Source organism: Botrytis fragariae, assembly GCF_013461495.1.
Source record: "Botrytis fragariae strain BVB16 chromosome Unknown tig00000163, whole genome shotgun sequence".
NCBI lineage: Eukaryota > Fungi > Ascomycota > Leotiomycetes > Helotiales > Sclerotiniaceae > Botrytis > Botrytis fragariae.
The window spans coordinates 1,236,636-1,250,440 of NW_023500999.1; the positions used below are offsets into that span (position 1 = coordinate 1,236,636).

General features: G+C 43.3%; 4 protein-coding genes across 4 annotated transcripts; 1 reads left to right on the forward strand and 3 right to left on the reverse strand.

Annotated features, from left to right (window-relative positions):
• Nucleotides 1-505: 505 nt before the first annotated feature.
• Bfra_009965 (uncharacterized protein) lies at nucleotides 506-2,466 on the reverse strand (the record flags this gene model as incomplete). Its single annotated transcript, XM_037340300.1, has 2 exons — nucleotides 506-1,279; nucleotides 1,327-2,466. 2 exons carry the CDS (start codon nucleotides 2,464-2,466, stop codon nucleotides 506-508), a joined length of 1,914 nt encoding a protein of 637 aa, XP_037189523.1.
• An 871-nt stretch (nucleotides 2,467-3,337) lies between these two features.
• Bfra_009966 (putative aquaporin 3 protein) lies at nucleotides 3,338-4,691 on the reverse strand (the record flags this gene model as incomplete). The annotated part of the gene is made up of 6 exons (XM_037340301.1): nucleotides 3,338-3,693; nucleotides 3,770-3,854; nucleotides 3,907-4,163; nucleotides 4,186-4,268; nucleotides 4,333-4,446; nucleotides 4,498-4,691. The coding sequence occupies 6 exons, from the start codon at nucleotides 4,689-4,691 to the stop codon at nucleotides 3,338-3,340; spliced, it is 1,089 nt and encodes a 362-aa protein (XP_037189524.1).
• Nucleotides 4,692-5,709: 1,018 nt separating this feature from the next.
• Bfra_009967 (putative zinc finger protein 470 protein) lies at nucleotides 5,710-9,008 on the reverse strand (the record flags this gene model as incomplete). The annotated part of the gene is made up of 6 exons (XM_037340302.1): nucleotides 5,710-5,930; nucleotides 5,994-6,218; nucleotides 6,273-6,710; nucleotides 6,762-7,562; nucleotides 7,609-8,467; nucleotides 8,520-9,008. 6 exons carry the CDS (start codon nucleotides 9,006-9,008, stop codon nucleotides 5,710-5,712), a joined length of 3,033 nt encoding a protein of 1,010 aa, XP_037189525.1.
• Nucleotides 9,009-9,880: 872 nt separating this feature from the next.
• On the forward strand, nucleotides 9,881-12,508 carry Bfra_009968 (putative hsp70 family protein; the record flags this gene model as incomplete). Its single annotated transcript, XM_037340303.1, has 8 exons — nucleotides 9,881-10,915; nucleotides 10,965-11,079; nucleotides 11,134-11,410; nucleotides 11,463-11,562; nucleotides 11,619-11,743; nucleotides 11,792-11,996; nucleotides 12,048-12,201; nucleotides 12,261-12,508. 8 exons carry the CDS (start codon nucleotides 9,881-9,883, stop codon nucleotides 12,506-12,508), a joined length of 2,259 nt encoding a protein of 752 aa, XP_037189526.1.
• Nucleotides 12,509-13,805: the final 1,297 nt, after the last annotated feature.

Sequence of the window (13,805 nt, forward strand, 5' to 3'; positions counted from 1 at the left end):
TATATTCTGTTGCGTATCTGCTTCAGCGGTTCAAACCTATAAACTCCTTTGTGAAGCCCAAGACCGCTCAATTTTCAGCCAGGTAGAGTATGCAACCTACCATGTTGTCCCCATAGCCTACCCACTCGTACTTATGCCTCTGTAAATCTTGCTACTGATAACAATTCAGTCAACGGATAATTGCAACAAGAGATAAGTACGTATATATGCACATATAAATCACCACCATTGAAACTAACACTGCACAGGTAGTAAAAATTGAATTGGGTAAAAGTTTGATTGAATCACACGGGTAATCGTCGCTAGTTTCGCTTATGGGCAGATTCTCCTATCCTACACCAGAATGAATATTCGAATTTGCCGTGCAAGAAATATGTACGCCTTCCAACCCTAGTTACGTCCATTGAATCCCATAAAAACATCAACACCCCAAAACCAGCCATTGTATGAGCAAAATGTCCGCGCTCAATCCATTTTGAAACCGTATCCCTAGTCCATATACCCATTATTCAATACTCATTTTCATCAATCCATCATTAGTGTCTACCATACCCTGAAACCCAATTCTTCTGCCTCCCATCCCAGCTGTACCATTCCCTAATCCACTCTTTCCATTTCCAGGCTCCCCATTACTATTTGGTCTTGAGCCCCAAGGAGCCAGATCCCTTTGCATCGGACTTTGCATTACCGGACTATTATGTACGCTCATACCAGGACTAACCGCCCGTCTCTTAAAACTTGTAGGATCGAGATCATCATCCCGACGACGTTTATGTGTGATTTTACGCATAGGTTCGGATGCTTGAGGAGTAGAGGAGCGAGAGGGAGAGGAATCAGAGTTACTTCGATGGAGATGAAGAGGCGTGGAGAGGTGAGCTTCTAATGATAAATCCTCACTCATGCCAGAAGTGGAACCGCGATGATTGAAATTGGGTGGAGGTGGTGTGCGATTATTGTCATCACTAAAAGAATCCCAGAATTCTTTGCCTTTAGAATTGCGAATGACTTGTTGTTTGAAGCTACCAGATAGTTGAGAACTGGATGCATCGGCCATTATATCATCTTCGGGTATGCCTTCCAGAGAGTCCTGTGTTGGGCCCATTATCGGTGATGAGCGTGCATCTATTGTTGATATAGAGGGATGTCGGGAAGGTTCGAGATCCATATCACTTTCGCGGGTTTGGCGGACGACTTCTGCTTCTCTACGAACTTCTGTTTCGACTGGAGCACTCTCTTCTGCTAGAGCTGCTCGAATACGTGCGAATCCTTTTGTTTTGGGCTATTGAGAGTTAGTGGAGGTAAATTCACAAGTATTATACAACATACTAGCATGTTTCCCCTCCTGGTCACTACTCTGCGAATGACCCCTCGTTGACCATCTTTTCCGGGTGTACTAGGCATACCATCTACATTTTCTAAAGTGGATTTCAATCCAGCATCATCACTCTCACTCCCTGATATATGTAATTGGTTTGCAGCCCAGCTTATACTTTCTCTCCTCGAACGAAAATTATCCACAGGTCTTGGTCTATTGAAGTAATTGCTTTCGATATTGCGCATAGTAGGAGGTGATTTGGAGGTTGGACTAGCCATTGGTCCACTTCTCGATCCTTTACGACTCTTTCCACTTCTTAATCTTGCTGACTGGAAATTCATAAGACTGTTGACCGCGGGAGATGATCCAGACCAGGCGCTACCAGGGCTTGGGTTATAACTTCCGCCGAAAGGTGCCGTCATTCTGCTAATTTGAGGTGTTGTAATAATAGAGTCGTCGATGTCGTCTGATTCCATCAAATCATCATTATCGGAACTACTTTCAGAATCATCGGAGGCCATCATGTTAACACTACCAAGCGAGTTGGATGCCATCATTCTTTCCGTATTGGGTGCGGGAGACCATAAAGAACCTTCCCCAGCGCTGGTAAAGTTTAACCCATTCTTTCTATTCGGGATATTCATAGCTCTGCCAGTAATTGTAGGTGATGAATCGGGTGATGATTGCTCTGCAAGTGTGGAGTGATGAAGGTTCGTTGCAGCTCTTGAAAAATCTAGACCTCGAGATCGTCTAGGCAAAACACTTGTAGGTGACCCGTATGTTTGTGATTGATCTAATTTTGGTGACAATGGTACTCGATTGATGTATGCTGAAGACCCTACTGGCATAAAATCCTTTGGTGGCATCTGCAAAGAAAGACCTCGGGCAAATGCAGCAGGTCGCCTTGGTGTTGTCGGACTTTCGGAGATGGAACTATCATCTTTAGAAACTGGCTTTTCTGGTTCGCGGAATTTAGGAGACGGTGAAAGTACTGGTTGACCGCCATCTGATAGTGACCGAGCTTTTGAAGGTGATCGTGATGTATTTCTAATATTGACTTCTTCGCGTTTGTCGTTCACTTCAGTCCCCGTTTCGGGTTCAACGATATCCATACTTGACGACATATCCTCGATGGATCGATTGGGAAACATGGTAGCAGATTAATTTTTAAATATTATAAAGATTGAGAAAAGATTAAATCGATGTTTCTATATCATCTTCTAATTGAATGGGCGTATAGACTCAGTGGAAGTAGTCGCTGTATATCGAGGTGGTAGGTGATAAAGATGTCCAAGGTAAGGATTATATTGAGTGAGTTGATGTCGTAAATGAATATATTCAGTTCAAAGTTGCGGGATAAAAGGAGGGGTACCTAGTCATAAAAGGTATTGTAGAGATATGAAACGAATGAGGTACAAATTGACGATGATACTGTTTTACATGAATGACAATCTGTCGGGTATCAGATCGGAGGCCTTCCCATTATCGTTCAAGGTATTGCACTATCTTAAGATCGTCAAGGTGTAATAAGTAATTGTCTTGGTCGTACACATAATGAATCGAGAATTGGATATTGGCTAGTTGCTGGAGCTGAAGCGGGACTATCAAAAGATAATACGCTTGTCTGTTTACAGCCAAATCTGCAAACACTCATCACGTGCTCGCTTTTTTTTCTGGAACCTACGAAGTGCACTGTACAAGGTTAACGTTTATCTAACATTCATCCTACCAACCTCGATCCAATGGGTCGGGTATCAAAGACCCCTTTAACTTCAGAACCTCACATAATTCCATCGATCCCAATTGAACGATAATCTGGGAGCTTATGATTTATTTCATTCCTGCATTGTTTCAGGCCGGAACTTCCTCTTCAAGTTCAGCAACGACTAAAGTCATATGCTCAAGACATGGCACATTGGCTGGAAATATATTGCATCTTTCTTATTATTTAAGATACATTGTCATTATTCATTATAGCTTTAGGGATGATCAAGACCCGTCCCTCATCGACCTTTATAATGTTCATACAGCAGAATCATTCTTTCTCCCATTATCCCATACTTCACTGTCTATACTCATGCCCGAGGTACTGGCACTTCCACCAAGAGCACCGTTCTTGGATAAGTGTTGCATGATACCCTCTTCTCCTTTCTCGTGTACATTATGACCCTTGGCTATAACTCCAAAGCTATCGCGTTGAATCATCTCATACAATGCTGTTCCAAAAAGCATGGCAGGTATACTCGTGAGAATGGGTATCAATGAATAGAGCGAGAAAGCATCGCCTCCAAAAAATATGGCTGCAACGATGCGAGCGCCCAAGTCACGAGATGAATTAAGCTCTATCGTTACATCCGCAAAACCCCAGATCATTGTTGCTAAGAGAGGTTAGCAAGTGTACAACAATCAAGAACTATTAAATCCGAAGAAAGCAATTGTGGATTAAATGCTTACCATAACCTAGTCCAATAACCCAAGGTACCGCAGATGCAGACACAAATGGATTCATAGGGTCAAGGCAAGCCCAAATCACAATTCCCTGGAACGTGTTAACAGATACTTCAATGTTTGGCAAAGTCTTTGCCACATACCACGAAGACGTCGGCGAAAAATTCAATGAAGAACAAATATCCATATGATTGTGATGCTCCAGGAAAAGAGCAAAGAATGCTTCCTGGCCCGCCTGGTGAATTGAGACTCAAGCCTTTAGCACGATACTCCGCAGCAAGTTCCATCAGCTGTGGATAGTATTGTCCAACTAAAAGCATGGCTGCCATGAAAGAACCGAAGACTTGAGCGAAGATATATTGAGGAACCTTTTTCCAAGGGAACTGAGACGGATTAGCAACTGTTGATATGCAACAAGAGACGACGAAGACGTGCACCTAGCCAAACGGCACAAGATATCGTTACTGCTGCATTGAAATGTCCTCCAGAAGTACTTCCACAAGTTCTATTGCAAATCAGCGATTGAAACGATATGGTAAATCGTATCCTGATGGCATATTTCAACATACATGATAGCGAAAGCAATACCAATGGCAAAGGCCCAACCAATTTGAAAGACTGATCCTAGCCCTGGGTCTCCAGGATTCAGAAAGAATGATGCACATGATGCAATTCCCGGATAACTATGGATGGCTGTCAGTTGATGTTGCATCCAGCCGTCTCTTCAACCTTACACGAAAAAGAACACTCCCATAGCCTCCGCAGCCATTTCTCTCATCCACCTCGGCCTTGCGTTTTCGAAGTCTAGTTTGCGTTGCGATACAGGCTTGGGTGCCACGACGTGTCTCTTTGCATGACGCTCTACTGCTTCTGTGTAGCCAATTTCCAACTCCCCGGTACGAAGACGACTTGGTTCATTATCGGACATTGTGGAGCGAATGAAGAACAGCAATGTTTTCAAACTGTAGTGATGGAAGTGGCAACAGACCAGATATATGGGATTCTTAAGCAACCTGGGAAATGCTCTAAGTGCGGGGTACAGGTGTATTATGTACAGTGCGGTGCCGCTAAATCTGCGGGATGTTGTTTAATGATTGAATGAGGAAGGTTGCAGTTAATGTTTATTCGAACAGACGGGTTCATGTTTAAATATGGATTTGCCACCTGTGGGTTTCACGGGAAAGGAGCAGAAAATAATTCGACTCATCTCGATATAGCGTGTACCAAGTTGCTCATTGTGGCTAGAAGGTCAGAAACATTCTGGTCGGGAAATCAATGAGATCAACAAATCCTACAGTCCGAAATTGAAACTCACTCTCATTGGTTCAATTAACATTTAGATTTTCTTGTACGGCCAATCAGATTAACTCCTCGATGAGTTCCTAAAGGAGTCCGGAGCAGTTCTAAGTTTTTCGCTTATACGCATGCTTACAATAGGAGCGGAGATATTTTTCATATCTTACACCGAGGACAACACAATATCTTGACAATGCCCTGGCTTCTGCACTGTTCCTAGGCTGCACTGCGTCAGGTTCAAGCACATCTTCAAAAGCTCACAGAATTACTAGCTTGCTTCCGAATCTGGACGACCGTTTCATGTCCGGTGGCTTATCCATGCGCCACAAACGCCACACGCACTTTCACCTTGATATATCTCGTACTTCCTCAAACTCAAAGATCAATGGAGTTTATAACGAAATTTCTGAATTTGTGTGTAATGATACAATTCAGGTAACAAAAATGAATGGCCGTTATTCCTGTTCTCCTTCTCCGTCGGTACAAAGTTTTCTTCCTCCCTTTTAGATACACAACATGACCAATTCTTTCGAAGCTCCAACTGGATCTCATCCCCATTTTGCCGATATCCCATTCTCTATTCCACAAAAGGCAATAGAAAATTACACACCCTTAAAGCACCGGTCCTTCAAGATTGTAATACACCTTCATCATTCGTCTATTGCTGGAGTCTTACTTCGCTTTCCGCGGGATCGGACTAATGCTTCCTGGCTATCAATTATCCTCACTTCAGCTCGTCTATCTGAAGATCTAGTAGATCTTCTCCTTTGAGCACGTTTTGTTTTCACCGTTTCCGAAGGGGAAAGCATGTCATCAGCATCTGAATCCTCGGTCTCTCTGCGTGGGGTTTTCTTATAGCGAGGCTGACCATCTTTCAGATTATCAGCCGTTGTATTGCAATGAAGATATTGATGTGGAAGGGTGGAAGACATACCTATGTCGTGTCTTTGAATGTTATTCGAGGACGGAGTTCTCGTCTGATTTGAAATCTGCGATTTGTCGCTTTCTTTGAGAGGAGTCGATGGACTTTGTGGTTCAGGTATTGTTAGATCTTTTGGCTTTTTTTCTACCGACTTGTGCTCCCTGCGCTGGTGGTAACGTCTTTCTTCGAGGCTTGCAAACTTTTCCTTGCACTCTGGACATTCGAGTGAGCAGGTATCTAGCAATTTATGTTAGCAACATACTGGTTAGATCCATGGAGCGTGGAACTTACTATGTCTAACATGGCGCTGTAGACTCTCCTTGCTCGAGAACGCGTTACCACAAAGATCACATTTTGGCCTAGCGTTAACAATTTCACCTACGGGAATTTTCTGCCTGGGGTTATCATGACATGCTTGTGCCGGTCTAGCGTTTGACGCAACAGCCGAGACTGCTCGCGGTGCCTTGATGAGTTGGTTTCCCGTACAATTTTTATTGCGTTGATGATTCGGGCTGGTATCTCTGGCTTCAGCAGTTTCAACCTTTTTATGGCATTGATTCTTTTCCTGGCTCACTAAGGTGCCCAGTTCAGGGTGTGCCCGCCTCTGCTCGATGGGGAATTCCTCAGGTCTGGGCGCACGATATTCGCTATGCTCGGCCTTTTGGTGATTCTGTAAAGTAGTGACGCGGGCAAATCTTCTACCGCACTCGGGGCACTCTGTGCATTTTCCTATTTGAAGTTACCATAAAGCTTGTAACAAAAGATCAAAAATCGGCTCACTGTTCTTTTCGTGCCTACGAAGTTGAGCTATTGCCGGGAACTCTTTGCCACATTCTTCGCATCGCGGAAGGGGTGAATCTTCACTATGGTCAGGTTCCGCATCATCTCCTGCTCCAGCGGATCTTTGTGCTTTCAAACTTTCAACATTACTTTCTGGAACCGGTGGTATTAGGCAGGCTTCAGCTCCTACGATAGCTTTTGATTGATCCGTACTTTTGTGTTTGGGAATCGGAGTTTCCGTGACCTCTGTGACACGACTGGAAACAACTTCAGGCGATCTCTTGGGGAACAGCAAATCCTTGCTGTACTTTGCACTAGTTCTTGCTTCGGATACCTTGACGAAATTTTCCGTTTGCACTAACGTGCTCTGGTTGCTATTGCCAATAATCACAGCGTCGTAGATGTGAAATGATGCATGTATCCAACTACTGCCACTTTTAGGCCTGCTTGTTCCTTTCACATCGGTTTCATCCCTAACAAATGTTGTACCTGGTGGGTAGATTGAAAATCCATACCGGGACTTTGTTACAACAGAATCGGCTTTCAAGGTTAATGCAGTCTGGAATATTTCTTGCAGATGTGCTCGCCTGTCTTTCCAACATTCTGAATGCTCACCCCACGTGTGGAACAATCCATATTCCGCATTGCATGGTGTGCTTGCGAACAAGGGAGCGACTGTATCAGAGAACCTGGCCGCTAGATCTGTGGCTCTTTTGGGTATCGATTCTTCTTTGAGCCATTTTCCTTCGATAATGGCGCGATGAGCTGCTATATCCAAGCTAGAAAGCTTGCTTTCCCCGCCTATAAAGTTAATTTTCTATATTATCATTAATGGCGGGACGCTCACCTAAACCGGAGATGATGTGCCTATAACTCGATAGAATGCGAGGGTTTGAAGGGGCGAAATTAGGAAACTTTGACATAAAAACCCAATCTCTCAGCGCAGCCAATACAAGAGCTCTGATGCAGACTTGAGCACCGAATTTCTTTGTAATGACTTCGACTTCATTTCTCCCAATGGCGGTTTCGATGTCACTATTGAAAGCCGAATCTATAAGGTTACGCAAGTCCCTTGGCATTGAAAATATCTTAGGAAAAAGCTGCGGAGTATTGATGTGGTGACAAGAGATGGAGGAGAGTTCAAATTGTATTTGATCCATTGCATCGTCTATCGTTTCGTGCCCTATATTTAGGCTTCCTGGTAAATCTAAATCGGCAAACTCAGAGAACTTGTGCATTTCTCTATTTTCTTTGGTCAATCGGTAGATTTCCTCAAGGTCTTCAAATTGTCGGGCTTCTAATGAAACATAGGCACCGCTTCCTAAAGCTCTTTGTTCCTCCTCTTGACGAGCCCTTCGTGCCTCATTAAGGTGTTTTAATTGTGCCCTCAAATCTCTGATGGTTCCTTGGGCCTCGGCTTCCATTATGCTGAGCTTCTCGGACTCTGCTTGCCAAAGCTCTTGCATTTGAGCTATCTCTTGTTTATGTTTATTTTCCAATGACTTCAGACGCTTTAGCCAGCTATCTCCATTTGCCGTTTGGGCTAGCAGATTATACTTGAGGGCTTGAGACTTGGCTATTGTGAGCTCTTCGCCATTGCAAACTGGAGCTTCGGTCGAAGCGGTTGCCGGTTTTTGGGTTGGCAATCGGGGTTTTACAACTCCATTCACAATATCAGCTTCATCCGTATTTTCAGGCATTTCATCCTATGGACTAGATCAATTAACGTTTTGTGCTAATGACAAGAAAAGTACATACTTTGCTCGAGCGAGGCTTTTTGGAAGGTGGGAGATCCTCGTCTGCTCTCTCGGCCTTCTTGCCACGCTTTAGCCCCCTCTCATGCTCCTCCCTTGAAGGGGGGTCCCCCGAGTTTTTCGTGGCTTTCTTCTGTTTTCTATGATCCCCCATTTTAGAAATGATGAGCAGCATTAGTGAATCGCTGGAATTGCCGTCAACTTTCGTTCTTATGCTCTCGCGCATCTCGCCTGGGAGCTTGGTCATGTAAGCAGATCCATTGCTTATTATATCAACTAGGGACATTGTTTGATCCGAGTCCTCACTCTGATCACCATATCTTTCCCATAGCTCGCTTAGATGTTCCTTCACTGCATCGCGACTGGTGAAGCGGGAGTGCTCAATCATGTAGTCGAGCGTGTCTTCTTTGGTTCCCACTTTCTGCAGCTTGCAAAAGTCAATCCAAGCAAGCAACTCAATATCATCCTCCTTGTTCCAGATCAAGGGCGTCATATTTGGTATCGTACCCAATATTTGAACAATCTGGGAATGTTTGAAATTTCGTGATGGGGGATTGAGGAATATGCGGACAGATAAGCCCGATGCTTGCATAAATTCCAGCCACCAAGCGCATTCTCATTGTCGGTCGTTTGTAATTCTCTAAATATTGTGGATCTGATAGAATTTTGGATAGAAATAAGTACTGGGGTTTTTCGTCATACCTGAAAGATGTAGCGTCCCTCTTGCAGCAACCCATTTTGCATCCGAGCGTCCTATCAGATCACTTTTCCCGCCTTGGACTGTTTGCATGGATAGTTTCTATGCGTTTGCTCATAACGAAAAATTCAACCTAATGTTCAAGTTTGCTGTTCGAGTCGCACCAACACCCAATGGGCATAAGCAGGTGATATAATCCGAAAAGATGTACCAGAACCGATCATGCCCCTGCCTCTCCAGCACATACCCTGCCCCCACATTTTGTGCTCCAAGGATAAAATGATGCTTCCTTCTTCTCTTGAATGATCTCGTGAGGTATGTTCCTTTTGCATTCAAGGCAGCCTACTTCCCTGTTACCCTGGAGATATGCCTTATCAAGTATCTTTTACGAATCATTCTGCAAGATACTGACATCCAATAGGAATCGCAGCTGATGATATATCACTTCTGTTTGTTTTTTCAAAACGAGGCCTAAGAACTTGCATAGTCAAATCCGCGGCAGACTTCCGCTCTATCAGCCTTGTTCCAAGGTATGAAGATAACAAACTCACATCAGGCGCATACCCCTCTCATTAACCCGCGTCTCTATTTTAGAGGCATCATTCAAAGCTTGACTATACATCCTTACACTTCTACGGGCCAAAAGTCAAATTTTCGAAACCTTTGAAATGTCAAAAAACATGGCAACAAGAGGAGGCCCTTTTGGATCTAAGAATCGCAATGTCTCCAGACAGACAGTTTCAGCTCGACGTGGAGGCAAGTCACAAATTCAAGGTAACAGTAAGACGCATTCTCCGACCCCAAGCACTGCTATATCGGTGCGGAGTTCCAACATGCGATTACACCTCATCACCCCAACAGATAAAGTTGTTGTCGGTTTAGACTATGGAACCACATTCACATCTGTCTCTTACAGCATTGTTTCAATTAACTGTGGTAATATGAAAGGCTCTGCTAATGATGTTCTGAGTGTGATCAACTGGCCAAGCGATGTAGAAGATGGCCAGAGGAAGCAAGTTCCAACAGAGAGTTGGTACTCACCAGAGCCGGTCGAGCGGCATCGGAACGATGAAGATGAAATATTTGATGAGAATTTATTCGATTTATCTCAGGGACAACATCCATTGCTCCTCAGTGGAGCAGGTGGGGACACCATCAATGAGCCCGAGGATTCGGAAATGGAAGATGAGCTTTCGGTAGATTTTCTTTGGGGGTATGGCGTGCCATATCAGATGTACAAGGCGAACTCAACACGAAGTCAGAGACGTCTCGTGAAGAGAGCTAAACTCATGTTAGTGGAAACTGAGTATACTAATGAAGATCGAAAGGGTCTTCGAAGCACATTAACTGGCCTTCTCAAGGAAGGCACCATACGAAGACATGGTAAACGATCCAAAACCGAGTCTGATATGTGGGATGCTGTTGATCCAATCTCGGATTATATCGTGAAGGTATTACAGCATACCAAAGAACAATTGAAAAATCTCCATGGGTTCACTGATCAAACGCCTGTGGATTTCGTCATGACTGTACCTACTATCTGGTCCCCAGAAGCTTCACGTGTGCTTCAAACGTCTGTCAAGGCAGCCATTCAGGCGACTACCTTCGGAAATTCTTGGGTTACAACTGCGGACAACATCTTCCTCATCTCTGAGCCTGAATCTGCCGCTACTTTTCTCTTGGAAAGTTCAGAGGATGTATCTGTGAGGTCTTGTTGGCAAATTTTCAATCCCTTAGCTAATAATCGTATAGCTTGGTGAGACTTTCATTATCGCTGACTGCGGCGGTGGAACTGTCGATGTCGTCACATATGGAGTCAGCAATCGATACCCACTACGTCTGCAGGATGAAAAAATCCAGCCCGCTGGTTAGTTCGAGCAGTTCTTTTTAACGATTCGGTAACGTTGATTTGTGATCTTAGGGGACAATTGCGGTTCCAGCTATCTCAATGATAATTATAAAGACATGTTACTTAATCGCCTCCAAGACGAAGATTATCTCTTTAAGAATGGCGATACCCTTGAGTCAATTGTCAATCGATTGATACCAGACTTTGAGAATGACTATAAGCGACGAGTCAATGTTATGAAGAGGTGTGGTCATAGGGTTTATATAGCTGGCTTACGTGGTGATGAACGGATGAATCGTGTTGGTCTAGCGGAAAAGCGTTTCGAGGCCAACTATTTACACATGACTTTGTATGTGTAACCCGCCCACGGTTGACCAAAATATTCACTAACGTGGTCTCAGGAGTGATTATAAAGATATTTTCTTTCCTCTTCTTGGGCGTGTCTCAAATTTGCTGGAGAACCAGATTCAACAAGCTGTGGAAAAAAAACTTGAGGTCAAGGTATGTCCCAAGACCACTAAAAGCAACCCAGTGATTATCTTACTGAGCATTCAAAGAAAGTATTCCTTGTTGGTGGATTTGGTGGCTCTCCTTCCTTGAGAAGCTATCTCAAAAACTGGCTTGCAGAGATATCTGGTAAACTCAAATTAAATATCGAATTAGTAGCAGATAGGCATAAATGGTGAGATTCGTATCTTTTATCTTGCTCAACAAACTAACTGTTTCAAAGCATTACAGCTGTAGCATCGGGTGCTGTTCTTCGTGCTCTTGATAAGAAAAATGGACCAGATAGAATTTCCCAATCAAGCTACGGTTTTCTCCGCCATGAGCCATGGCAACCTCGAATATATCCCGGGCATGAAAGAGTCAGGCCCGATGAGAGTGAACTGGATGGTGAAAAATATGTAGCCACTATTGATTACTTCATGGTCAAGGTAATATATTAAGTCATTAATGTTTTTGACGTTCATCCTGACAATCAATAGGGAAACTCAATCCGTCCAGACCATCAATTTTTTCCATTTCCTACCTATCACACCTTTCCAATCGACGAAAAGAAATTCCTCTGTGAAGAGATTCTCTATGTTTCCGATACCGCTACAGAATCTCACTACAGTCGCAGGAATCTTAAAAATGCTGGTAATTTTCCATAAATTTTCACGTGAATTATATCATTATGTCATACTGACACAAAATAGACGCACAAATCGCCGGCCGCATCATCGTAGACATGACGTTTCTCCGCGACAAAGGCATCATCACACCTGTATACCCAGAAGACAGCTTGGGGGGAAAGGAACATTATAGAGTTGAATATGAATTAGTGGCCAAAGTCGAAGGGAGAGCGCTCAGATATGAGGCTAGATATCCAGCTGGAGAAGGTGGGAAAGTACGAGGCAAGGGACAATTTAGTATTGCGGCTGCTTTTAGGGAGGGAACTGCTTAGTATGTATTTCGATCTATGATTTGGTATGTGTTTGGAATATTGGATTGGTTAGTAGTATTAGCTAGTTTTGACAATATTGATACTTTATCTTATGGCGCCTGGATACTCATCGTCACTGACTCGTTGATTTTTTTGTGATTTTCGTCTTGGAGTCCATGGGGAATAAGTATGGGCATTGGAGAAACCATAGACAAGAAGCTTGTAAAACCAAGGCAGTAATTCTCCTTGTAAAGCCCTTCTTCTCCATTGGTCGGAATGATCATTCTATTGGAACTTCTTACTTGTGGTATTGCTATCTAAAACCTCGGATTACTCAAGGAAACCTGCACACTCATTAGATGATGTGCCAAGTGAAGTGGAGAGGGGAGGCTAGGAAGAAGTCGTTTGACATTGCTGGAAAATATAATGAAAACTGTGTTTACTAGCCACAATCCAAAGACCACACACTTATGTATTAATACTGCTAATACAGTATTGACATTACACTGCCGATTGTTCCACCATGGAATCGAAGCTGAACCTCACATCACCAATAGAAAAAAGAAATCAAGATATCCCTTGTACTAGCAATCAAAAAAAAGTAAGATTATCAAAAAGGTAAAAGTATGGAAAGTTGAATACACCCGGCTTTCAACCAAACTTGCTAATACTTTTTACCTACTTTCTTGGTACTCAGCCTACTGATGAAGTATACAAGATATCTCCGAAAAAAGAAATGTACCTTGTCGCAAAACGGAGAAGAAAAAAGAATCCCTGAAAAGGTAGCGAGACGAACTCCTATCAGCGTATCCTCCATTCCATATACCATATAAAAGCTTAAAACACATACAAAAGGCAAAAGATTTTGCAACTGCCGTGAATCGAACACGAACCTCCACCTTGGAAGGGTGGAATCCTAACCATTGGACCACAGAAGCTAGGTAGCTTATTAAGCTGTTTGCTTGATTTGCTGAAAGATTGTATTTTGTGTTGTTATATATTCCTATTACTCAAGCTCAAGCCATTGTGGTTCCTATTGTATCCATTTGTGGGCTCAAAATGTGGGGCGAATCCATCGGACATCGGCTATCAGTCCTCCGTTGTGGTCGATAATATTGTATTGCGCGTTTATTTCACACACTAGGTAATTCAGGACAACGACATAGCTCCAATGTATGCATTTACTTTTCATTTATATGACAGAAGCCAATACAAATCAAATGCTCACTTCGATACAACGAAGCTCAAGCTATGAAGCTTTCGTCGTTTAATCTGCATAAGTTCAGTTTGAATTTAGTGTTCAACTTTGGTAACCTTA